Source organism: Poeciliopsis prolifica, unplaced genomic scaffold (assembly GCF_027474105.1).
Source record: "Poeciliopsis prolifica strain line A6 unplaced genomic scaffold, Auburn_PproV2 SCAFFOLD023, whole genome shotgun sequence".
In the NCBI taxonomy this organism is placed as follows: domain Eukaryota; kingdom Metazoa; phylum Chordata; class Actinopteri; order Cyprinodontiformes; family Poeciliidae; genus Poeciliopsis; species Poeciliopsis prolifica.
Window position 1 is genome coordinate 6,376,300 of NW_026562398.1, and position 26,531 is coordinate 6,402,830.

The window sequence follows — 26,531 nt, forward strand, 5'->3', positions numbered from 1 at the left end:
AAAAAGGTGTATATTTTTGTGAAAATATACAAAATATGCAAATTAAAATGCTGTTGCTTAGTGTTGAATAATTAAATCAAAACATTTAATTCATGAGGAGCGCTTTGGCTTTATCAGTTTCCTTGTTTCTACACTGGAATAGGATCTAAATTCAGTCAGAAATTATTACATTAGAAATAATATATACTATTTTGAGTCATGGTAGCACAATAGCATCATAGTTAAATCGTGTATTGGTTAAATCTTTAATTTATTCATTTGTTTAAGAGACAGATGACTCTTATTTTCTGGATAAGAGTCAGAAAGAGTAGAAAGAGTCGTTTCTGCGTACGATTTTTTTTTATGTGACCATTTGTTTCCATAGTTGTTGATCTTACAACAACCACTAGAGGGCAACGTTTTCTTTAGGAAGCTATGAACTAGACAAGATATTTGTTCTTTGGGGTAAAGCTGACATTTCCACTGAAGCTCTTCTTTTTTTTGGTCCTTTAATATCCTAGTCTGAAACCACAGAAATGCCCTGAAACCTCACAGGCTTTAAAAAGAAGTGTAAGCCAGTTTATGTCCATTTCTTAAATTTGTGCATCAAATGTGAGGTTAGTTTAACCAGCTCTCATATTGCACATATTTCTAAACTGGCACTGTTTGGGTTCAGATAAGTTTTGTTGGATGATGATGATGATGATGATGATGATGATGATGATGATGATGATGATAAGGCTCCCAAGAACATATAAAACTTAAACAGAAAGCGGAAAAAAGTTTCTTACGTCTCAACTTTTAGCTTTCAAAGGAAATTTGAGTGACTGGATCTTTGGGATTAATTACATGAGAACCATCTATAAGGCGATGACGGCTGGCAGAAAGCTATCTATAAACTGAAAGTGAAATAATTAATTGCCATGCGTGTTCTGAACCAAATAAACCCTTAACTACGTTGATTCATTCAGTCGTTTCTGTCTACTACGCTTATTTAATCGACATATTTCACCATTTTTACCAAATCTAATATCCACCGGTGTTTATTAAACCAGGCTTGAAGGCGTCAAACACCGGTCTAGCTGATTACATTTGGATAATGAAGATTCGGAGGCTGAAGGTGTACGTGAAGGCAGCACGGAATGACCGCCCCCGCCGAACAGGAGCGGTGAAGGAACAGCCCCACAGACTGCTGGCTAAACTTTGCCCCCTCTGGTTTCTCTCACCGAGCCGACACCTCTTTGTTTCTGTCGGGGTCAAGTACCGCCGCTTTCCCGAAGGCTTTTCACACCGAACCCTGAGGCGTCAGGGGCGGCCAGGCGCGCTGGTGACACCTCCGACAATTTGCTGAGGTCCACGAAAGTGGAGGAAGGGAGGGAGAGGAAGGAAGGTGGGACTGAGCAGAGCTTGGAGAAGTTGACACTTTGTTGTTATGTTGGGTACTTGTTGAGCGAGCTGCGTGTGCGCAGACATACGACACTGCGGCCTTTGTGGGCAGCGAACTGGAAGCTGGTAGGGTAGGTTTATTATCGTTTCACCTGTATCGATTATTGGCTTGCCGACATATTTGTTAACACTGTTGCAAACACTGTACTCTTCCGTCTCCACGCCTTTCACGTTGACTGTTGCATATTTACGTCCTCGAGTGTTTTCACAATGTTTCATTTTGCACTCCATGTCTCATTGAATCATTTCACATTACGCATCCGCCTCTGTGATGCGCCAGGGTCTTCTAAAACACCATGAAGGAGTGACAAGTGGGGGCAGAGATGGCAGAGCTGGAGATCGACCAGTCCAACCTTCCACGTGTCCAAGAAGGTAAACACACACTCACACTCAAATATATAATTGCAGCCTTGATGGAGCCACAAGTGCATGGAAAGTATGTGCTAGAAAGAAGTCAGTGTGTAAATAAACCAGCCTCTGTTACTAAACTGCAGACTGAGCTGCAAGGACTATTTCATTGGTTATACTTCTCTAGGACACACTTCTACTGTCAGAACTGTCTTAATTGTTCATGACATGGAGTAAATGTTGCATATCCTATTGGAAGTAGCCATGTGGAGATCTGTGAGGGGATGCAGACGGTATTAATGCTCAGACGGTGTTTGAAGGATGTTCAGTTGGCATCTAGTGGCTGAAAACATGCAAAGGAAACATCCCCCAAACTATTGCAACCCAAGCAGCCTGAAAATTGAGTCAGATCAGGATGCGTCCAATTCAAACTCAGAGATAAAGACTCACTGGACCGTTCCAGGTTTTCCAATTGTTGCCTCAGTTTCCTGTTCGTCGCTGACAGAAGCAGCACTTGATGTGGAGCCGTGCTGCTGTTTCAGAGTCCAACACTTTGTGTTTTCAGAGATGGTTGTAAAGAGTCGTTATTTGCCGCTGTTAGATGTCAGTAAATTGACTTGTGAGGCTTTTTATTCAGCCCAAAGGTCAAGTTCATTAGAAAAGTCTTACTTTCTGTGGGTTGAGTCTTTGGCTCCATCTATGCAGGAAGAAGATGATACCAGTGGGTTAGAGAAGGAGGGAATTTTCCACACAAAGGTTCACTGATTCTACTGTACACAACTGGATTTGTCGTTGACATCACTGGTATGCTGAGGGCAGATAAACATTAGGGAATGACTGAAAAACTTGATGCTTTGAATGCAAAATACATTAAGATCGTTATGGGTCTTAGTTACTTTAGTTATCTTTATGGATATATGACGGCTTTGTGAAGTAGCTTTTCGATTTGACCTTTTTTCACATTTTGCTGTCACCACCTCACAATTCAATGTATTTTTCTGGGATTTTGTTCAACAGACTAACAAAAAGTTGTGCACAGTGATAAAATGAAAAGTGTCAAAATCATTTCCGTATAAATCTGTAAAGTGTGTCATGTAGGCTTGTGATCATACCAATTTTCATACAATTAGCAAAATGTGATGTGCTTTGAGAAAGCTTTTCTTCACTGGTGACAAAGAAGCTGGTCAGATTTGACGGATTCAAAATATTCATATTTTGTAACGAAGTCTCCAATCAGACAAATTCAATGAAGAATCTGTGGCAAGACTTTATAGTTAACTAATTTATTTAGGAATGAGCAAACGTTTTGGTCTGCAAATGTGAAAAAACTTGCTCTAATTGCCCTGATATGTGGTTTTATAAAGTATTCAGTAGAAGAGGGAGGCAGAATACAAATATGCACCAAGCGTTTGATTTTATTTGTAAAATATGACCATGGTCATGCATCGGATTCTGTCTGCTTCATAATTACAAACCGCAAATCACAAGAGAAATTAAAAAGATTTTTTTATTGGTTTTTTTCTTAAGTCAAGTCACTTAATACTGCTGCAAAAGTATTTAAAAATACATTGCCGACCAAAAACGCTGCCCTTGCTTGCTTGTGTATAGGAAAACACTCAGTGGTTAGAAATTTCTGAGCTGTGGCTTGGATATAGATGGTTGGCTCTGTCTTTGGCATGTCCACACTAATGAATGGTTTAGAAATAGGTCTGCATGTCTTTTATCAGGGGAGATAATTCAGCACTCCACTCTTGTTTCCACACACAAAGGCCACTCTGTGCAGCTCTGCAGTTTTCATGCTTAATCGAGCCAAGGGAAACGCACAAACAAAGCATGTAATAGCATCTATAAACTTGTCAGTGGAACAATAGCAGTATGTAAATCAGTATGTCTGTTCAGGATAATTCGTCACCCCTCCTTTCCCCCCATCCCACCCTGAACTTGATGGCAATGGGTTTGTTTGGTTAACATCTCGATGTTGCTGGAATTCCCAAGAGCCTCATCCCTTTTCACCTACATTGTGTTTTTTTTTTAACTACAAGTGTCTTGGCTAAGCCAGTTCTCTTTGTTTTCCCCTCTTATCTATTCCTGTTTTGGCTCTCCTCTGGCTCCTCTTGACACAGCCCTGATGTGCTTTGGGAACGCAGCTCCCACTGGAATTCCCCCACCTCCCACTCATTCCTAATTTCCCACTCTCCAGCTGACCCCTCCGGTCCCATTACCCCCCTCACCTCCCTTTGTTCTCAACGACAGCGAGGTTCTGGAGCAGTTCTCCACGAGACACTTTGAGCTGTGCCACAGGCGAGCTGTCTGTGGGTAAAACTTTTGCGAAAAAAGGAAAAGGCAAGGAGAAACGGAGCAGTCCAGAGAGGTGGAGAGAAAGTGTGTGTGTGGGCGGTCAGTGGGACATTTTGGCTGAAAATAGAACCCTTGTCATTTTCTCCTTTTGCTGCTTTCTTTGTTGGCAGGCTCTCACTACTGCAGCGATCCAAGTAGCACTGGAGATGGGAGAAAACCGTCTGTGTGTGTGTGTGAAGTGTTGCTCCCTGGGGCTGCATGCCTATCATAATCTGCATAATTTTGTCCTGAATGATTTTCTGTCAGCTCTCCTGAGTAGGTTGAAGCTGTTCATCAAAAATCTTGCAGGTCATAGCTTCCTGTTCAGTAATTATCCAACAGTAGAGTGCCTAACATTTACCCTGTTGTGTATAAACATTGCAACCTAATGTGTGCTTTCTGATTTACGATCCTCTTAGAAAACAGACAGGCTTGTTAGAAGCCGTTGTTAAGAAGCTTACGGTAGTCGCCCCTGGATTTGCGCTGAACATATGTTTTGTTTTTTTTTCTTTAACCATCAGGCCTGAACGCCTCACTTTCTTTCTCTAAACCTGTTCAGCGGACATTGTTACACACAAGGCGTAATGTGACCACACTTTAAAGGAGTTAGGAAAACAAGTTAAACTACATTTCAGACACAACCACACCCTCCTTTAGGCTCACGTCAGACAAGACGTGCCATTTTTTCCCCCCCATCTCTCCATCTGCCAGCTCTTCTGTCTGTCTGTGCTGGAATTAAAAGGGAACTGTTCTGAGCTGTCACTTTGCCCTGCCGGATGAGGCTAAGTCTTAAATTCAGCCCCTCCCTCGCCGGCATGCAGGTTGGAGATCCATTTAGCGGATATTCCCCTAAGCTCCACAACAGGTGTAAGTGGCAATGAATGTCTTTGTTGGGATAGTTTGACGCTTCCAGGGCAAATGGGTTTCATTTTTTTATGTAAACTGACCCCTTCAGGGTTTAGTGGTGCCCGGGCTGGTGCTCTTCAAAAATAGAGCACAAAAAAAGAAAATCAGTTTTGCTTTGTGTATTCAGTAGCACTTGATCATACATAGTGCTGCACAAATGATCACAGTCTATTGCACTATTAAATTAAAATGACAGCTGTGATGAATCCATGTTTTCCTCACTCCTGTATTTATAATCTCTGCTTCCAGTGCTCTCTCAACATCTTTGCCAGGTTTGAAACATCTATTATTGCAATGCTCCATATCCAAGGGTGAATACTTTACATCCTCCTGCCTTTGGGGGGCATTAGAAAATATTTACTTTAGGTAAATAACGCTCTGTTGTGACCTTTTTATCCATGCAATAACCTCAAAAGATGCAACAGCTAAAACAGGCTTCCACAGACTTTTGGACATGACAAAAAGTTTGTGCTAACAAAGTCATAACTTAAGGATGTCTGGTATAGCATGTGTCAATGCTCTCACACTGGTCAAATATCACAGCAATGAATGGAAAAATGTTTTTCAAGTTAGGGTTAGGGTAATAATTTTTTGACTAATGGGAAATATGTTTAGAGCATTTAACTGCTTTCTGTAAATGATCAGGAGATTATTAGGCAAGGAAAACAACATAACGCCTGGAATGTGATGGTAAAAAATACGGCATTCCTAACAGCCCTGTGTGATATATCGTTAGAACGATGACAAAATGATTTGTTAGGCAGCTGTGCTGGTTATTAACTCCAGAGCAGTTCTTTGTTGTTCGAAGAATAATGAAAACCTGATTTGATCTGGTTCACAGAGTTCCTCTGCGATATTTAAAAGTCCAAAGAAGTAAATCTTCTGAGTTTTTCTAAATCTGAAAAAGTTTGGAAGAAAAGAAATGGTGTGACAAAACATGCACATTTTCACATTTCATTCCCTGTCTCATTCCCTTATTTATATAAAAAAGACTAATAAAATCCCAAACAAGCAATGACATGCATGCAAGCTTGATCACTAATCTTATCTGCGCTTATTTGAACAAACTTCTGACTTTAAGTGTCAAACATTGGGCATTAAATCTGGAGATAATTGAAATATGGCATGTTGATCTTAAACAGATGTAGAAACTTTTGTGGTCGCTAAAGTGGGAAAAAGTGTTACTGATAATTTAAGTGAGAATCTGAAAGCAATTAAAACATTTATGGTGGCCCTTATGTACCAAAACACCAAACAACAAAGACAAAAACAGAACCAATAAATTTCTAAAAGCTTAACCTTAAGTATGAGAAGACTGAAACTCAGAAAAACTGCAAGAAAATGCACAATTTGTAATAAATCTTTTTTTTTCTTAGACATTTACTGTTTTTTTCCTCATTATTTCCTCATTAAATAGTGTTTGTATGGTCTGTAATTTTGGGGTTTTATGTCTGGTTTTTTGAATCATAGAAACATTTTGGGCTGTAGTTGTCAATAAGTGTCCAGTTTAGAAGCACAGCAGGCAGTTTGAGAGGGCACAGAAATATAAACGCAGAAAAGCAGTTTTCAATTGTGGAAGGAGTCGAACTCTGAATGTTTCAGTTGTTGAGCGAGCCGCACAGATGGGCCCTGCTGTCTGCGCATAATAACCTCAGTATATTACCCTCTCATTGAGTTGTCATTTGCTGCTAAAAGGCTTATACTTTTTTAAAACCTGGTAGCTTGTTTGGCGTTTTTATGTGATCGCTGAGTTTTTCAGAGCTTTAGAAATTGAGAGGAAGGAAACGCAACAATGGTGCTGTCTGTTTATTTGAGTTACTCTTCAGTTTGTTTGACAGATGTGTAAACACTCAGGCTGTGTTTTAGTTTCTGTCATGTCTTTCTATGGAAAAACAGATGTAATGGCTGATAAATTATGATTTGCCTATTAGGTACCAGATATTAGTTTCATAAAATAAGACTTAAACTCTATTTGCCTCAGTGCCTTAATAAGTTGAAGTAGAATACTTTCTGTTTTTAGAGGCAGCAGGTTGTAGCTCACAAACTTTGCATGCTCATTTGTTTATATCCATGGCTGCTACCAATCGCTTGAATCTCAAGAGTTTTTCAGCAAAACTTTGTCTTAAATTGAGAAACGGCTGTGCACACACATCTTTGTAAAATAAGTGATGAGTGCTCATTTTAGCCAAATGCATGCTTTGATTAAAAGTTTGTCTTGTTAAAATCCAGATTTCACAGACACTGAAATCTCCTTTGGCTGTAATTTATGTAAAAATGATAGTTGCACTGTTTAGCCTTTTTGTCAATAGCAGTTATTAAAATGAAAAGCTATTCTCAAGTCTTCCTGAAGCGACCACGAGTCGTGGAGAGTTTATTTTTCCCTTTCAATTAGTCCTGCAACACACTGCTAAAAATGTCAACAAGGTGCCAGCAAATGAAAACATAGACTATATATGTGCTATAATCAGTATCTGAAGCAGAATAGACTAACGTGCTTTGATTGTTGGAAACGTCATGAGCTGATTGTGTTGATAGATGAGGCAAAATCACGTTTAAAGAGATCAGTGTACTGGAAACTGATTTAGTTATATTAAAATGTAGGGATCACGTGTTGCTTTGTAAATGTCGAAGGTGTTATGAATCAAATATTAGATCATCTCAAATCTGTTCTTGCTGAATCCAATGCACTTTAGTCTCAGGCCTGAGATTATAAGATTCAATTTAAGGATGTGCTGATGTGAAAATTTGGGCCAATATCGATACCCAGTATTAATATTTACTGATCTATTTCTGACCATTTCGAAACAACCACATGATGCTGACACAAACAGTAAAACGGGGATAAATATCGGTTATTAAAATCTGCACAATTGTAATTATCGGTAGTGAAGTGTTAAAAGTTGACTAACATCAGCCGATTTATCACGCTCACCTCATTCAGTGGATTCATGTGGGAGCGTTGTGTTATGTTCCTTGAAATATGAAAACAATTACCGTGGCATTAGATAAATTAAATCACTTTGATTTTCTGTAGTTTGATGATTTAGTCAAATAGGAAATCCAAATATGCTTTTCAGCTGGTGTCCCACATGGCTGTGCATTTGGTTTAGTTTAATTTTATATTAATAATTAATCTTTTATTGTTGCTAAATATTTAACAACTGTTGATTGGACACTGAAGTACTTCTGGTGTCTGTTGTTTCAGTTTGCCAGACCTTTGCTGTGCTTGAGGATGGAGTGTTGGCACACAGCCTGCAAGAGCAGGAGAGTGAGTATAAAATGAATCATGTATAAAAAGCTAAACCTCACTATACCAAGTAACCGAGCTGCTTGATTGCATTGAACTATAATTACGTAGTTGTGAACTGTTACTTAACAGTCATTGTTTGCATGACTCTTTGCACAGGAAAAGTATTTGCCTCTTGTAGGATACATTTAAAGTCCAAATCAAATCAGATCCAATTTCTATTGGTATAAATTACCTTTTTGTTCTCTTTTCCTTTAGTTGAGCAATACTACACCACCAATATCCAGAAGAACCAACTGGTGCAAAATGACATCCGGGTAGCCCGGAGGCTGCAGGATGAGGAGGAGCAGCATCGGGCTCAGCAGAGCGCCCTCCTCAGACAGGTTTCCAGACAAATGTAAGTCACCCCAGCTTCTCTCTCAACTCACTGATGCTACAAAAATATATTATGGGGAATTTCCCACATGCAGTGTGTTTGCTCTGAGATCAGATTATTTGTTTTAGTAAATCATGAGCACAAGAAGCCATTTCCGTTCCTGTTGCACAGGGAAGAGCAGGACTTTGAATACGCCCGGGTGATTCAAGAAGAGCTCCAGCGACGCGCTGAGGAGGCACACAGGAGGGAGCAGGACGATGAGGTGAGTGTTGTGCATAAATACAATAAATTTTATACTTAAAAAAAACATTTTAAAGTAGGAAAACGTACACAATATGCAAATTGGAGATGTTTTAGTGTTGTTTGTTCCTGTTTTTAATGTGGAAATAAAATTTTAATTTTCCAAAAGTCAGGAATGCACAGAGTACCAGGAAAACGCAACAATCAAATCCTTACCAACCCGTAGTTTAATGGCACCATTAATAGCTTGCACAACTTATCTCTGAGATGTTTTATGTTTTTTCTTGATAAAAACAGTCCATATATAAGAGTGCCAGTCCTCACATATGGTATGAACACAACATGGAGGTGCTAATAGGATTCAGGTTCAGTCTCAGGTTAAGGATGCTGGCTTGGTTTGTTTACATGTAAACAACACTTGTAAGGTAGAATAATGCATAATCGGTTTTGCACAGCTGCTAAGTCATTACATTGAAATGACTTAGCCGTTTGCTCTGGAACATTTTATTGAACTGGATTGTTTGGAAGTTCAGTAATAACAAAAACACAGGCAAGCTTATTCTTTAAATGTTACCATTAATCCCCAAGAACATCAACTTTGGAGCAATTTAAAGAGTTTGAGTCACGCATATAACATTCGTTTACGAGGCAAATGTGTAGTTACCGGCTGGCAGCCTACTGTTGGAACAGTAACAAACAAATTGTGAAAAGGTGCCAATTATGTTAACAAAACCTCTGCCACGTTATACTGAACCAAAACTGACAAAAAAAGACTACATTATAAAAATAAACTTTTAATTATTGCTGCACAATAAGCACTTATGTGAAAATGCTAAGACTTTCTCACATTAAAAGGTACAATTTCTTTTTTGTGGGGGCCAAACAGTATTTAGAAGAATCTATACCAAAAACAAGAAAGTTGCTCATTTTAACTTGACATTCAGCTCCTTTTTGAGCTAAAGTTTTTAGTGCACAGCGGATAGGCGGTAGAGCAAAAGTAGAACATGTTTGGTGAATTAATTAGAAAATCACATTTCAACAAGAAAATGTGACACTCTGGACATTTGCCTGAGCAGGAAGTGAAATATGCTCAACTTTGCTTTTGCTCTCATAATTACCTGAGTCAGTAATTGCCAGCAACTGCAGAAAAGTGGGTCTGGGATGAATTTGCTGTCCCTCTGGGGCTGCAGGAGACAAGCCAGCTGTTAACCAGAGACCCAACCTGTCAGCTTCTCATCTGGATGATTCCTGAAGCAATTTCTCTGGTGGCTGATTCTACATTTAACCATTAGCATATTCTCAGTTAGTTCTGCAAGATTTTTACAGTCAATTGGAAAACACATAATCTTATGTTTTTTTTAGTTTCTAGTTTGAATATTTTAGCACCCTTGAAAAAGGACACAACTAACTTAAAAGTACATTTCCAGCATTTTTATAAGTAATATAATTTCCCAATGGAACTGCTACATTTTCATCAATATTAAGGAATCATTGACTTAAAACAAGCTCCCATATCTTGCTGAAAATATACATGTAAGTTAGTTTTGACTTATTTAAAGCATACCATGATATTTGCACTGGAAATTAAATTCTGGTAAGTGTTTTTGCAGGGAAATTATTTACATCTTTGGATGCGACTGGATTTTCCTACATATTTTCTCATCTTGACAGGGTTTTAACCAACTATTGACCTATTTTATTCTTAATGCTTGTTGTTTTTGCAACAGGACAGTTTTGTTTCATTGCTTAAAAAAACAACAACAAAAAAAAGCACAAAAAGCTGTTATATGGAACAGAATGCTGTCTGGACATGATGGTGGGGCCAGATGGCAAGCATCAATCACTTCTCGCTTGTTTTCATCTTCCCCCTAATGGCCAATCCTAAAACTTCACCCTGGGTTACGTTAGATCATTAGAAACAAACAGCTACGCTGCATACGGCAAAGAAAAAAAAACATCGCTCTGCAGTAAAACTCCCCATCTGGTCCAGCACTCTGTGCCTCAAGGCCACTCCACCGTAATATTTTTCTTTACACGGCAGTTTCCTTTTTCTAAGCAAGCCTGCGTTTAAAAGCACATTCTTGAAAGACAGTGAGTGACATTCAACTGTGCTGAAAGGGTGGAGTTAAAATTCATGTTTATTAGTTGAATGTTGTGAGAGACAAAGCCACTTTAAGAAAGCTGACTCAGTTTCCTGAGGAAAGAGTGATGGCGACTGTGTCAGTTTGTTTTTTTGAGCACTGTGGGGCTCTTGTAAAGTTGATTCTTTTGCAATAGTTATGATTTGGAGGGAAAATGTGGAAGCCTGACACCATCCCAGCTATGAGGTGTTATGGTGGCAGCATCATGTTGTATCTATATTTTGAAGAAACATAAATATTGAAGAAACACCCGAGAAGAATACGGGCAAAAATGAGTCTCCCATCTGAGCCTCATCGTACAGAAAAATGTGTTACTTAATGGAAACAAAGTCAATGTTTTGAAGTGGTCACGAGGAAGCCTTTATTTCAGGCCTTTATTTTGTAGGCAGAGCTGAAGAGGTGTGTGTTAGCAACACACTGTGAGATAAGCTTGTAAAAGATACCCAAAACACTTTACAAAAGCGCTTCTACCAAATACAAAAGACATTTATGTAAGCTTGTGAATAACAAGAAAGCATTTAGCATATAGAAATCATCTTGGGAATCACAACTGACCTAAAATTGACTAAATGTTAAGAAGAAACAAAGTTGTTTGGTTTTTGTAAAAAAAAAAAAAAAAAAGCAATATATTCTAAGTTATAGAGAAACAGCTTGCAGTATTTGAAGCTTTTTTCCTTTATGTGTGTTTACCTCTTGCATATGCATCGATGTAAATGTTTATTTTAAAGTCAAATGAACCATCAGGCCTTGTGCTGAGGTCTGTTAATACCTTATTTAATAACTGGCCAATCCAAAGTGGTTGACGAACATTTGCCTCCCATTAGGTTGTCTTTAATTAAGAAACAGAAGGTGTTGGGGTGTGCAGTTTTAAATGCCAGATCCCTGTGGCTCTAAATACCTAACCTGTCATGGCAAGCTGCTAATTATGTGCTGATGTTGGCAAAGTGGCCCCTGCTGCAGACAAAAAGGAGCTGTGCTTGCTGTTTGTTTTGATTTATATTGCAAAAGAAGCCAGTCGAGAGAGATTTCATGAAATACACAAGGAGAATTTGCTGATCTTTGGAGAACATAATTAGTTGCTTTTCTTAGAAAGCTGCACCCAGGTGTGACTCGACCTCAGAGAGGACGGAGACCAAGCAGTGGGTTTTTTAACCCCTGATCACAAAATATCACTTCATGTATAAGTGTCCTGTTGACTTGTACCAGTCAGGAATGAAAGATAATCTCCTCCTGAATGTAGTTGGTATGGTTAGATTTTTTGAATTTTGTTTTAAATTTTTTTGTCACTTTATTAGTCTGAAACAGCTTCCCGGGAATAAATAAACTAAGAAACAAAATATTAAATTGCTTCTTCTTTGTATTAAGTAAAATTATAATCCAAAACAAAGAGAACAAAATGGTGTATAAGATACGTTTTGAATGTTTTGTTCTTATGTAATGAAGTTATTGTCGTTTTTCTGCCTTGTTTCAGTCTATGCAACACTGCCATCTGCTGGCTGATAGTGAGAGTGACTCAAGAATCAAAGTTGCCTTGAATTTTCTTTCCCATCACAAGTTTTAGTAGAAATGATAAAGCAGTTTGTAGCCCAACAGACAGTGTTACATGCCAGCCATTTTACATCTGCATTTCTCTTTGTTGGTGTTCATGTCAGACATGGATGCTTGTTTAAAACAACTAGAGGGAAAGAGTTTTGCTGATTAATTCAGATGGAAAACACCCAGAGATGAGAGATGATTCATAATTCTTTATAAAACAATAAGATTTTAGTATTTAGTTTGAGAACTGATCAGTCAATGGATTAAGTTAACAATTAACAGCTGATGAAAGCTACTTCTTATTCAGCATTGTTTAGATTGTCTTTATGTATTAAGAATTAAAGATAGAACAGTAGACTGAGAAGATCCTCATTGTTGCTCTCTTTGTATTGTTTTCAGTGTCTCTGTTGACATTTGTATTTTTCAGATGATTCTGTTCCTGCCTCTCATGTGTCTAAGAAGCTTTTCAGTGCCTGGTAGATAGTCTTGAGAAACTATTTTAAAATGTAATCCAATAAAAGATGTTGATGATACATTGAAAAAAACTGTTATTAACTACTGAAAATTCTACTCCAAATTAAGCGTGATCATACGGTTGCAACCAGATACTTTCGAAACTTTGTATTTGTACTATTTTTGTCACTGTCTGGCATTAAATCAGATTAACTATTGTTTCTGATAATTTCTTAATAATAATGTAGCCAAACTATAACTTCGCTGTCTTGAGGTGGTGGTTTAATACTTCTACATAATGGTTTTACCTTATTATTTCATCAATATGTTTAGAGACCCACTTCCTCCTGCTTCAAAACTCCCCCACACCACGAATCTCGAAGCTTGTTCCTTTTTCCTCTGAATTTAACAATGGTCTTAGGCCTGACGCTTCAGTTTTAGTTTCACCAAACATGGAGTATCCAAAATGTTATTTGTCCCTACATTGATGTTCAAACTTCTTTATGTTGTCTTCTTCCTCCCTGTGTGGCTTTTCAGCCCATGTTGGTACAAAGTTTATTCTATGGGGGCAATAAATTTCTCTGTTGATCTTCCAAAGGATGATGGTATAAAGTCATAAGGAGAAAACTTATGATTAATGATTAATTCTGCCATTTAACAAATGGAAATATTATGGTAATCCTAACTGATTTAAAATATGTTCAGTCTGATTTTACATATGGATGTGTTTTCACAGGAAATAGCTAAACAGCTGCAGGAGGAGGAGGAGCAGGAGGTCAGGAGGAGGAGTCAAGACCAGGCGGATTTTCATGAAGGTATATTTATTCATTTTGACAAATTGACAGCCCTTTTGATTGATTGTATGTTTGTTTGTTTGTATCGCTAGGTTTTGCTTTTGTTGCCTCTTTGGAAGGTTTTCTGGTCTTAGATTGGATCTCCACTGACATGGAGTCTGATTTCTGGGTTAGAGATGATGCATGGTCCAGTTAGGCGTACATTGGATCGGCTCTGGTGTATTGTCTTAATTACAACTGAAATACAATCTTTTGTGTTTGTTTGTATATGGAACATGTGAATCAAAGTGTAATGGGACAAAAATATCACTATTTTTCAAAGCATGTCCTTTGTCTCAGAACAGATTTGAAGCAGTAGGATTGCTCTAAATCTGTTATTTGCATCGCATGTTGTGTTTGTAAGCATGCTTCACATTGGTATCTGTAAATAGAAAACATTTTTGTTAAATGTGTAAAGCTACTTGTATAACTCTTACACTTGCAGCTTTTTAAAATGCTGTTTAGGGTTATTAACTGCATTTGTCTTTCACCATCCACTAACAGAGTCTCCCATCCTTATTGCTTTTGTTTGCATGTTTATCAATGCTAAAGGCAGCACCAGTGATCCTGCACTGCCTTCCTCTCACCACCACACATTCAGCAGCCCTCACCGAGGACAGCAGCAGTACTCACCTGTCACCAGCAGGTGGCAGCATTCTACCACTCATCGTGGTTCAGCGTTAAATGGGCCTCAGACTAGTTCTCCCAGGAGAGCAGCGTCTCAGAGCAGCACAACTTCATGGTCAAATCAAGGGCATGTAGATACCAGCAGGCAAGGAAGGCCTGAGATCAGAGAGCCTGTGAATGAGGATTCAGAAGACTCGGATACTGTTTTTACTGAACAGATCTCCCTTTGGGCCCAGCGACTGTATGACAGAGCAAATACGGCGCCTCGTCAACAACAGACTTCTTTAAGATCCCCACAAGAGAGAAATTACAGAAGTCTGTGCATGCGCAGCAGCTTCGCACAGGACTTAACAGGCAGAAAGGAGGGGAGCAAAAACTTTGAGGAACACTATTACGAAAACGATAACGTGCAATGGAGAATATCTACGAATGTGGATTATGACAGCGATGAACAGGAAGCAGATAGTAGACCAGTGGAGGCCTGCGAAAGACAATGTCGCCGCAGCGAATCGGTGAGCGTACACAACCGAAGCAGACACAGAAACAGAGACCTGGCAAGAACCTGGAGCTGCAAGGAGAACCCCGATAAACACGTCCGCTTTCAGGATGATCAGAGAGATCCGGTCAGGAAGCAGAACGACAGCCTGAAGGTGTGGGAGATGCTCGGCCACATCCTGCAGGAGAGGGGTGTGCCTGTGAAGGTTGGTGGCAGTGGGGCGCCACTGCAGATTAGGCCTCAAAGCAGAGACAGCCAGGTGCTTTATGGGAGTGAGGTCTCCTACGGTGACTCCCAACGACATCAGAGAGCTTTTCAACGAGCCGCCGCCACCAGGCACAGTTTCCATGGAGATATCAGGCAGAGGAGGAGATTGTCAAGCGGAGAAAGCTTTGGGAGAGATCACAGAGCAGACCAAGACAGGCGTAATTATAACAGAGAGGTTTCTGACCGCAATAGTGGAGAGCCTCATATCTCTGACAGAGGCACAAGTTGGAGTGAACACAAATACATTGACAATAGCAGAGAGAGGAAAGCGAATCATGCCAGAGTAAAGAGGGTGACAAGCGAACGCAGGCATTGGCACAAGATCACAGAAGAAACGTTGAGCTCAGATGAGGAGCAGGAGGCGGAGAGACGAGCAGAGCGTCCAAGGAGACGAGCGCTGCATCGTAGCCAAAGCTTCAGTAGCAGCAGGGGTTCGACCAGACACAGGTCAAGGCACATAGCAGCAGGTAACACCCCGACCTGCAGCCAACTCTAAATCGGCACAGGGGAACACTTCCAATGTGTTCTTTGCATCTCTTAATCTTTACTCAATCATTGCTGTGGGAGTGGGCTTCACCTGTGACTCTGGTGTCTGAAGTGGGAATTGTTTTCTGTTTTCATTCTAGAAACTTTATATCTCTTCATGTCTGCATTTTTACCAATCAAGTCTTGTGACTTCTGCAACTTCATCCTCTCATTTCTTGGTGTGATTCCAAATAACCTTGGGCTTTGAGCATTTATTTTTAGATCAGTCTTGTGATACATTTTACTGTAATCACAGTGAGTTTTCCCCCTTAGGGGCTTCTCTGCAACCAGAGCCAAGTGAGGCAGGCCTGGATCTGGGGGACTTGCATCAGGTCCTACAAGATGAAGAACTTGCCCGCAAGCTTCAGGAGGAGGAAGAGAAGCAGCTAAGGAGGGTAAGAGATTGAAGACGTTTTACAGATTAAAAAAATGCCTTCAGAAAACCAGAAACACAACTGTGAGGATTTTGAAATATAGACAAACAAAAAAAAAAAAGCATTTTTATAGCCCAAAAGGAAAGGATATGTGGTTTTGAGAAATAGTTTTGATTGATTTCACCTGACAGTGTTTGGTAACAGTTTTTTTTTCCCCCACAACAAAATCACTGCCAGCTGTATTTTACGCCATGGGCTTGATGAGAGACACGAGATCAGACACTCATGAACAAGTCAGAGCAAGTCCTGAGTAGGACAGAGTTCATACCTGAGGAGGTCGGCTGGTTCCCATCCTGCTGCTGCTAAATAACATCTGATATGGGGTGTGAAGCCTAGACAAGTTCGCGAGGTTCACAGTCTATATATTACCTTACAATGTTCTAGCACACTCTGCATAAATTTTATCTTCAAAGATGAATGGCAACCGCTGAAAGAAACCCATACAAAATTATGCTTAAAGTTTACCACAAGCCTTCTAGAAGGCACAGAAACGTGCGGATGGATGTTTATGTTTGGGTGATTTTAAAATTAAGCATTTTGACAAACAGTAGCAATGGCAGATTGACAGTGAACACATGATTACCATGGAGAGAAATGTTGCTGACAGCATCCTGCTGTGGGGAAGGACAGGGAATGGACTAAAAACAAGTTGAGATTCAGCCTCTAGCAGGACAACGATCTGAAACGTACAGCCAGAGCTACAACCTACACTTTGAATGGCCTAATTAAAGTCCAGATCTTAATCTAATTAAGCATTGATGCTTTGTTTTCAGACAAATCCCATCAAATCTGACTAAGCTTGACTTATTTTGTGAAGAAAACCAGCAAACATTTGTCTCAAGATGTGCAAAGCTGTTAGAGACTTCCCTTAAAGGAGTACCAGTCATAATTGCATTTAATAAGGATGGGGGAAATACCAATGCAGGCCACACTTTTCAGATTATTTGAAAGGAAAAACAAGTACCAAAATCCTTCCATTAGAATCCTGCACTTACTTTGTGTTGGTCTTCTACTTAAAACCCCAACAAGGCAGTGATGTTTGTGGATGTAACATGAGAAATGTGGACAAATTTTAGGGGGTGTTAATACTTTTACAAGGTACTGAAGGTGAAGATTTTGTTACAGGAGGAAAATGAAAAAAAAAATCTTCTTTACTTTCTTTACAGACATCTTTACGCAATTCCTATCCAGAAGGGGACTTCAGGGTGGCTCAGGTTGCACAAGATGAGGTACGATGGTGAATTCCTGTTTTGTTTATAACAATATTCTTTCAGTCATTGTAAAATATCCTACCTTAATTTTTGTTTCGTTTTGTTTTGTTGCAGGAAATTGCACGTTTTATGCAGAAGCAGGAAATTAAGGCAAAGCAAAGATCTCGTGAACTGGAAGGACCAGGATCTTGGCATGAACACAGAGCGATGATGAACCACTACGACAGGCGAGCCGCACGAGAAAGACAGGTACACGTGCTCTGTGCTCCAGGAAATAAAAGTTTAATTAGTTTTATAAATAAACGGATCAATAGAGACTTTGTCTTCTTTTTTAGGTGTATCGAGAAAGACTCGACTCGGAGGGTCTCCCCTCTCCGACTGAAGACTGCTCACCAGAGAACCAGCCACCCAGCCCCGTTCACACCATACCGTAAGAAATCAATGTATCTTCATTATTAAAGCATCAATTCTGTGTTATGCATTTAACAAACTGACAGATGCTGCTGTTGCAGAAAAGCCCAGCAGATGAGAAACATAGCAGAGGAGCTGGACCCGACCTTCCAGGGGCGAGTGCACGTCCCAGAGAGCTTCCAAGCAGAACAAACTGGTAACAAACAGGATAAATGAGTCTCAGTTACACCCTAACCCTCATTTACACAGTTGAAACAATAACTTTACATTCATGTCGTCCTTGAATTTCAGGTCAAACCAGTGAGGCGCTTCCCACAGCCCAATCCAGCTTGCAGGACCTTGAAGAGCCGACGTTCATACCGCCGACAAAACGACAGGTGGATAAACCTGGACGGAGTAAACCCAAAGAGAAAAGAGAAGGATGCAAGCAACAATAAATTTAACCACAATGTGCTAATGGGAAATGGGTTTTTTATAAGATCATTTTATTCTAACAAAGGGTTCTCGTTGTTTATTGTTTTGTCATCAAAAACTGAAAGAAAAACAAAGACAAGCACTTTAGATTAGTAAAGCCAGGATGCATTATTGTCACATTTTTGGACACTAGAACCAAAAGGGAAATGTTTAATTTGTTGAAGTACTTTTCAAAATGTGTATATTTAGTGTTTAATTTAACAATAATAGCATTAGTGTTTGCTTTTTTTATAAGTAGCCAAACGTTTGGACCACTCAGCCGTTCCGGCTTTTATGTGAGCCGAAGTCAGAGCGCCTGACGGTAATTAGCTCAGATATAATTCAGTTGAAGTTTCCTTGCGGGGATTTGGATAAAAGCTCCAAACAACACCCTTCAGTTTTGCTTAACCACAAACCGATTACTCCGATTGCCAAAACATCATGATGTTGATGACTTGTTTTCAATCAGCTGCACTTGCATGTGTGCTAACTTTGTGTTTGTTTTCAGGTGTTATTGTTTACAGCTGTACATTGACAATCAAATGAACTAACCTGAGAATGAAAACTGATCAACATTAGTTTTTCTTTTTAATTCAATGCTGAAAGAAGTATTCATACCTCTCTAAGTTTTTTCTTTTTTACATTTTGTCACGTTTAAACCACAAAGCGGTGTATTTTATTTGCATTTCATGACAGATAAACAGAGTTGTCTGTTTTAAACAGTCCTTACAAGTAAATTCTACATTATTTAATGTCTATGCTTACAAACGAACAACCGCTTATTGCAGTTGCACAAATGCCACACTTTTCAGATTTGTAAAGTCAACCCTTTACTTCACATTACCAGATACAAAGAAACAAATGACAGAGTTGCTACTTTCACATAAAATCCCCCGTCTTCTAATGTTTGTGGTTGTAACATGAGGAATGTAGAAAATTTAAGGCCTAAAGATGCTTTTACAAAACTAAAACAGTCTTTAACAGGATGAGCTAAACTCCCGGGTCCAACATTAAAACCTCCTGCACTCCTGTTGACCTTTCTGCTTCACTTTTATATTTGGTGAAATGTGACACCAAAGAACCTGTCAGAACTCACTCTGGTCGCTTTATGTGGGAAATTTCCTCCTACCAAACACTAATAATCTTTTCTAATGATTTACAACTTTAGATTTTTTTTGTTTGTTCCTGTTGTTTACCTGAAATGAATTATTTATGCTTTACTTCCTCCTGTTTTGTCCTTATATATATATGTGGCCACTTCTTTGCTGGAGATTAGTCTGTTTTTATTTCCAGCTGTTCTGTACAAAAGCACAACAAATAAAAAAATATATATATCATTTATTTGGCGTTTGAAAAATGTGATAAAAGTACAATGCAGAACTTTAAATACAACACAGATTGAATCCATTTTCTGAACGGTGGAAATGATCTTCAGGAGTTCGTCATTCGCCTCAGGCAGCAGATGACAGACCAAATAAAGTGATACAGTCAGCGTATGCGTTTGCTCGTCTCAGGACGGCGCTTGTGAATTTTGAGGTCTGTTAGACCAACGTCGCCCACCTGAGAATAGTGACTCAGTCTACACACTTGTGTGATAAATTACAATAGATGTGGGCTTACTTTGTTTCCACCAGAAGCCCACACGTGATATTTCTTTGTTCCACTTTGTTAAGAAATAACGCCTGCTACAGTTCAAGCCAGAAATACGGCTTTAAAACGACAAATAAGAAAATAAAAACCCAACTCTTCCTGTTGGTCTTATCTCCCCAGCCACCTACTTTGTTCAAGTACAGCAGTTTCACAGGAAACAAAACGGCAGTGGGGTTTTTCCACTTGACCCTGAAGCCTCAACTTCAATCTATAATTGAAGTTAAAGCTAACAAGTTTTTATCTCTTCGATATGACACTGAAATGAACTCAAGCCATGACTAATGAATGACCTGACATTAAAGGTTACTTGTCATCTGCGTTGTGCAAAAGGCATGAGTCAACTTGTGCTTATCCTAAGATTTTGCTAAATGCCTCCAGTCTGAAGACTCATTGCTGGCTGAACCTCAAGGACAACATGGGAAAACCCCTTCTGGACTTTTTCTGATTAGCAGTTAAGCAACAGCTGGAGAGCCCATGAAGTTTTTATTGACATTAAATTTTATGCTAAGTTCTGCAGCTTTTACAGCCAACTGGCTGCATTAGTACATCCACGATTAACCACGTTAATGGAGTTGAAATATAGATACAAGTTTTACAGTTGAAACCAGATATTAGCACACTGTCCTTAAGAAATGCATAACATTTTTTTTTTTACAAATTAGTACGTCTATGTACATTTACTCATATTTAGTAGAATTGCACTAAGATGCATCTCTTTGGTCAAAAGATCTGCTGCCATAAGCTTCAGGTGTAACCGAGTCGGTCAAAATTCATTTAGAAGTATACTTCATTTCATTAACCTCCTCCAAAACCTGATTTTGCAAGTACAGTAGTCTGAGGTTCACAGTCACAGGTATAAACATCCATTCAAGTGAAATATTCTGAGTCAACCTATCAGAAGCTGACAAAGCTACGTCGTCATCAACTGGATTTGCCCAACTTGATTAAAAGCAGTGAAGTCTCAGTGTATGCGTTTAACAATTTTCACCGTTTATTAAATAGAACTACTTCTGGTCACGAGCTGAACTAAAGTAGGAAATGTTTGATTCACTGCCAATCAGTGGGGATGGAAATGGTTTTGTCTTTTTATAGCCTGCATGTAAATCTGTGGGTTCAGCTGATCAAAAACGACGCTGTTGTCACTTGGTCTCGTTTACGTACTTGCACTATTAATAACCAGACAATACATGCAACACACTCAGCAGAAAAGACAACAACTAAAAGAAACACCGTAGGTAACTGGGTTGATCAATGGAACAAAGGTAAAGGCTAACATTTGCACCAGGAAGGCGTACGTGGGCTCGGTATGACAAATGACTAAAAACTGAACGCCCACTTACACTGTACTTTCAAACTGAACAACACTATACAGCACTCTCTTTTCCACAGAAATAGTAGCTTAAACAGGTACCAGCGTCACTATACCTACACATTACGAAGAATCTTTAAGACTGAAATGTCAGTCACTACACAGTGCAGTGTTTTAAAACACTTAATAAAGCTGCTTTGTCCCTCCAGTAGGGGAAGAACAGTGTGGCTGCTGTCATTTGAATAAAAGAAATGTCACAGTTAAAGTCCACTTGGTTTTTCCCCCCATCTCAGAATTCCCCTTCCTCTTGTGTTTGTGATAAATAGTAAACAGCCAGGAGAGGGACTGGTAGAGGCTCCTTCTTTAGGTCAAAGTCCTTGAAACATTTGGCTCAGTTTGGCAAAGAATCCCGCCTTGTTTAGGATAGAAATATTTCCCTCAGCCGTCGATGCCACTTTGCTTACGTTCACACAAATTCCTGCTCCGAGTCCTTCGATATGAGCGATTCTGTGCTGTTTCCCTGCTCCTGCTGGGCTTCATGAAAACTGCATTCAATAGCAATCAGTGTCCTTGGCTCATCTAAGCAACAAGGAATAAAAATACGACAGAGTTAATACTCTCACACTGTGTTTTAATACTACTTCCTTAAATGGGTTAAAAATTAATGATCATTACCTGAAGGGTTACTAATAACAATGGGTGTTTTTGAGGGAGTCCTTTGTGCCTTTTCCTTTTTGCCTTTGCAATGGATCAGCGCCGACACGATGACGATAAAGACGATCAGACACATCATCAGGGCCCCAATGGCAGCAAATGACTCCATCGGCCATGGATGTTCTTTGTTCACGACTTCAAAGCAAGAAGATGCATTTTACTGTCACTGAAAATAAGCATAAAAGTTCAACAGCATCTACTGGATCCTCTCTTACCAGGTCTCACTGGATTGGTCACGGGTAGAGGTGTCGCAGGTTGACGAAGTTTACATATGACGTCAGAAGATGCATTTCCATGGAATACGACATCATGAGTTGGATCTGGACACCTTTGGGGAAAGAATCCCAGTTAGTTTAATTTGTTAAATCAGCATTTGAGCTGCCAAACAAAAAAGTTTAATGGAAAAAAGATAACTCACCTGGTGAAGGGTTTACACTCCTGGTGAATTTGGTCATTAAAGTGTTTTGGAGGACAAGGCTCACAGTCACCTGTAAAAGACAGTTTGTTTTTTAAGCTGATTTTAAGCTCAAGTTTGCTCAATGGCCACAACCCAATATTTACAGGTGCACATACGTTTTTTTGTAGGCTGCTGTCCTTTTCCACACTCGTCCACGCAGAAGTTACATTCTGCGTTTCCACAGCGAAGACCTTCTTTACACCCGCACTGTGTGTTACTTTTGGGGGTGCAGTCTTTCAAATGGACAAGAGCGCCTGCAAAAGATGGAAATGAGAAATTAGAATGAGATGGAGCTACAATAAAAATGTATATTTCTCCTTATCGCCGTAACATACCAATACACTGGATGCATGATGAACATTGAGAAGCCAAAGAATGAACCGTATAAGTTCCCTGTTCACACGGAGTGCAAAGCTCCCGAGGATTTCGACCAGACCATTTGGCCAGCCGATTCCCTGCAGGAAAAAAACCCAAGCATGCAAAATCACAAATCAGTGTAAATATTCAAATAGCTCTGAATATTTACACTGTATCATGCGTGTACACGGTTATCTCCCCCAGCAAATCAAAACTCTGATAACTGTGAATCATAGCCGTAAAACATCAGGGTGAATCCCAGACTGGATTAATCAGTCGTATCAGCCGAGCCTTTGTTGTGGGATTAGGTGAAAAACCACTGAAACTATATTTGGTCACATGCAGCCACCACAGAGGAACTCCCCAGTCAGGAATGCTACTTTTTTTTTTCTTCTTTCCATTTCCATTTGTCTGTTTAAAGATTACAGAACAATTCAAGCAAATTCAAGAACTTGTGCCCTTTTTTGTTTTGTTACCAAAAATGTCAAACATTGTAAATGTTCACTGCATTTTTTTAAGGTGCTGTTCTGGTTACATTCCTTCTAATGACACAATCATTTAAAACATGCATAAAACTAACACAATATTGTTTCAATGTTTGATTTTCCACTCACCAGGATGACATTCAACACACTTAATGTTGCCCTTGATCTGTGAGTCTGCAACCCATTTCTTGCAGCCAACTTCAATGTCTCCAAGGATACACAGGAAGCCCTGAGCGAGAAGAGCGAGACCCAGCATCCAGAAGAACCCGGCCATCCTGAAGTGTCAGCTCCCAAACCTCACAGATAATCCAAGAAATAAATGCTTGTCTTTTTTTCTAATTTGTTAATCTGAATACAGAATCGATCAGCTTCACTGAGATGAAGTTGTATCCAGCTGCAGCTCTGTTTTGTAAGCCTCTCTGTGCTCACCGCCCCCTGGGGGCGGGGCTCCAGCTAAGAGCTTTTTTCATTTATCTCCTACATTTGTATACAAGTTAAATTAAAATGACATTTTTGCAATTCTTTATCATTTTTAAAAGAGGGGGAAAAAACATTTATTTCAGTGAAAGACAGGCACAATAAATGATGTAAAGATGTGGAACTGTGTTGCAGCTGGAACAGCAGAGCAAACAACAACATTTACTCCGATGATATAAAAGATATCATATATGTTTGGATGCTTTACTCTCAATATTTTTGTGACAATTTGGATCAATTAAAGTTTCTTCTGTTTCCATCTATTTGAGACAAATATTATTTCACTCAATTTCTTGTTGTATCTGGAAAAGGAGCTCAAAGATTTCTCTGATTTTTGAATTTCCCATCCTGGCGGGGTCTTTCAGCAGGAAGAAGAACCGCAAACACGAGTGACAGTTTTTGATGCTCCTGCATGGAAAAAACTTTCCCTCAAACACTTTCAGTCATAATTCATAACAAACCTGTCTTCAGTAGTTTGCACAACTAATATAAAACATATTTTATGTTTATTACACTTTTCTAGATTTATAGATTCATATGTGACGAATTTATAGAAAGGAAAAATTATCACCATCGTCATCATCATTTGCGTTACTTTTTCTCTCGCCATGTCAACGGTTTTATCCCTGGATCTGGATCTTTTTGTTCCAGATTAGACGGATTAGCCTTCATTATTCTCCCTTCAACAAGAAATGGTGTCAGGAAAGACTTGCACTACAAACCAGACCTGATCAGGAACGCTGGTGGTTGGATACCAGTCCTGCACAGTGTGCAGTTTCCAGAGTTCACCGATTTTCATTTGAGTCCACAAAAAATAATGGGTGAAGATGATATCATACATGTCTTTTCATATTTTCATTGTATTGAGTCAAGCAAGCATCCTGATGTGTGATGTGCAATACAACTTATGATCTCTTCACACCATGTGACACTGAGTTCTAAAAAAATTCCAGGATTCTCTTCTAAATCATTGTTTTGAGATAGCAAAACTGAAAATAAAAGCCTAATGTGAGTATCTTTTGTCTTAAAATGAAAATAAATCTAACTAACTGTCATCTATTTCCTCTGTTTCCTTCCAGTAAGTGTTTTAACTTGGGGAAATTTATGAAGATGACATGCAGTCTCATCCCAGCTCTCACAATCAGGTGATAAACTCCAACAATGCCAAATCACCTCTGTGTTATTGTCTCATCATACTCCCCTGACATATGAAAGATGATCTTTGACCTTCAAAAGAAACGCGTAAGTTTTGATTCACCTCCTTCTATGTACAGATTGCACAAATGTGATGTCAAAAGTGAACACCTCCTCTGACACTCGTCTCAGAAACACTTCCCACTCTTACCCCTAAACGCCCCCTTGACCCCTGCCCGCTGTAAACTCCCCCCTCCATTAACATACTGACTTGGGAAATACTCCTAAATCGTTCAGTAAGCAGCAGCAGCAACATTCATCCTGCTGGTAAATGGCTGCATGTAGGCCGACATGTAGGCTCGGTGAAAAAGACAACTTATGTTTTATTTTCACTCTAAAGTCGTTTAAAAATAGGTCGCTTCTGATATTTCATCTGTCTCTGCAGGCTGAGTGATAAAATATCGAAAACGCGTCACTTCCTTCCTGACCCCTGACGCCCCTCTCGTGAGTGGGAGCGTTTCTTTCTTTCACGCGCTCTCTCTCTCTGTCTCCCTGTTGGTGTCTGTGGAAAAGTGCGCGCGCGTGCGGTCGGTGGGCCAAGTGAAGCGGTGGTCTCTCATTTGGTGTCTGAACATTGTGAAAGTAACGTCTACCCACTGGGAAAGTACACGCAGCTCGGAGTTTCCACGCAGCGGGGTGTTAGCGTGAAGTGTCGACGCAGATGAGATCATGACTCGTTTGGTGTGGCGCGTTTTTATTTTTTATTCATTTATTGTTTTGGTACTTTTGCCACCGTTTTCTTCCCAATAGCGCATCGTTGCTAAAAGAGAAACATGTCCTCTTCAAAGTTCAAAATGCATTTTCTTGTGAGAAATTAAACCTTTGTTTCACAATTGATGTAAAGTGTCTCCATCTTGTGGTTCCTCAGTCTTGATGCAGCCTGAGCTAGAGGTCAGGCATCTTTTGGATAGGATCACACGTGTCCGTGACCTTAAGACAGCACCTTCCTTGAACCAGATTTTTTTCTTTTTTAATATATAAATAGAGCTGCTCTTTAGGACATGTTCTGACCTGATTGTCTAGAGATCACTACCTTACACCTGTCAACTTTCCTCCCCAGTGTAAAATACAGATTGATGCCTCACCTACAGCTTTGTGGTAAAGAAAGAGCAAATCTCTCCGATTTGGTTGTTTTTAACCTCACTAACAGCTGAAGTTGATCTAGATCTTGAACACCAAACTGCTGGCATTGGGTTCCACTAAGTGTGACAAAGCTAATAGTATTTAAGAGCTGTTAAGGGAGGAGTTTGGAATAGAGGTTTTCTTTGCTCTTTCCGTTTCTCGCTCCAGAATGAGCTGGAAAGTGTCAGAGCGACGGATCGCCGAGGTTTCCTCCTCCAGCTCAGATACACAGAAGCAGAGAAGGAATGCTTCACTTAATTACTGAAAAGCTTCATTAAACAAAACACTGATGATTTCTAAAAACATAGAACTACCAATCAGGGTTTTGAAATCACCCTAAACTCATTCAAATATTGAATAAAAATAATAATGTAATTTTGTTGAGGAAATGTGTTTCTTTCTTCATCTGGCAAAACAGTGTTTGTTTGCATGATTCCAGTAATTTATCATGTGCAAGATTAACAAAAGTCGTTTCAATGTCTGACAATAAAGACAAAAAG

At 39.5% G+C, this 26,531-nt stretch overlaps 2 protein-coding genes across 5 annotated transcripts; one reads left to right on the top strand and one right to left on the bottom strand.

Annotated features, from left to right (window-relative positions):
* Positions 1-1,138: 1,138 nt before the first annotated feature.
* Positions 1,139-19,607, top strand: ccdc187 (coiled-coil domain containing 187). Of its 4 annotated transcripts, none has more exons than XM_055046306.1 (13): positions 1,139-1,496; positions 1,706-1,797; positions 8,222-8,284; positions 8,522-8,660; positions 8,811-8,901; positions 13,746-13,824; positions 14,395-15,699; positions 16,031-16,152; positions 17,358-17,420; positions 17,517-17,651; positions 17,738-17,832; positions 17,915-18,009; positions 18,105-19,607. In XM_055046306.1, exons 2-13 carry the CDS (start codon positions 1,749-1,751, stop codon positions 18,248-18,250), a joined length of 2,382 nt encoding a protein of 793 aa, XP_054902281.1. In that variant the 5' UTR covers positions 1,139-1,496; positions 1,706-1,748; the 3' UTR covers positions 18,251-19,607. The 4 variants fall into 4 exon arrangements, with proteins under 4 accessions (XP_054902281.1, XP_054902280.1, XP_054902282.1 ...); XM_055046305.1 differs by having other exon boundaries at positions 1,139-1,491; XM_055046307.1 differs by having other exon boundaries at positions 1,139-1,369.
* tnfrsf9a (tumor necrosis factor receptor superfamily, member 9a) lies at positions 19,585-23,626 on the bottom strand. Its single transcript, XM_055046309.1, has 7 exons — positions 23,368-23,626; positions 22,732-22,851; positions 22,513-22,650; positions 22,358-22,427; positions 22,155-22,267; positions 21,901-22,074; positions 19,585-21,804 (listed from the first exon to the last, which is right to left on the bottom strand). Exons 1-7 carry the CDS (start codon positions 23,510-23,512, stop codon positions 21,692-21,694), a joined length of 873 nt encoding a protein of 290 aa, XP_054902284.1. The 5' UTR covers positions 23,513-23,626; the 3' UTR covers positions 19,585-21,691.
* Positions 23,627-26,531: the final 2,905 nt, after the last annotated feature.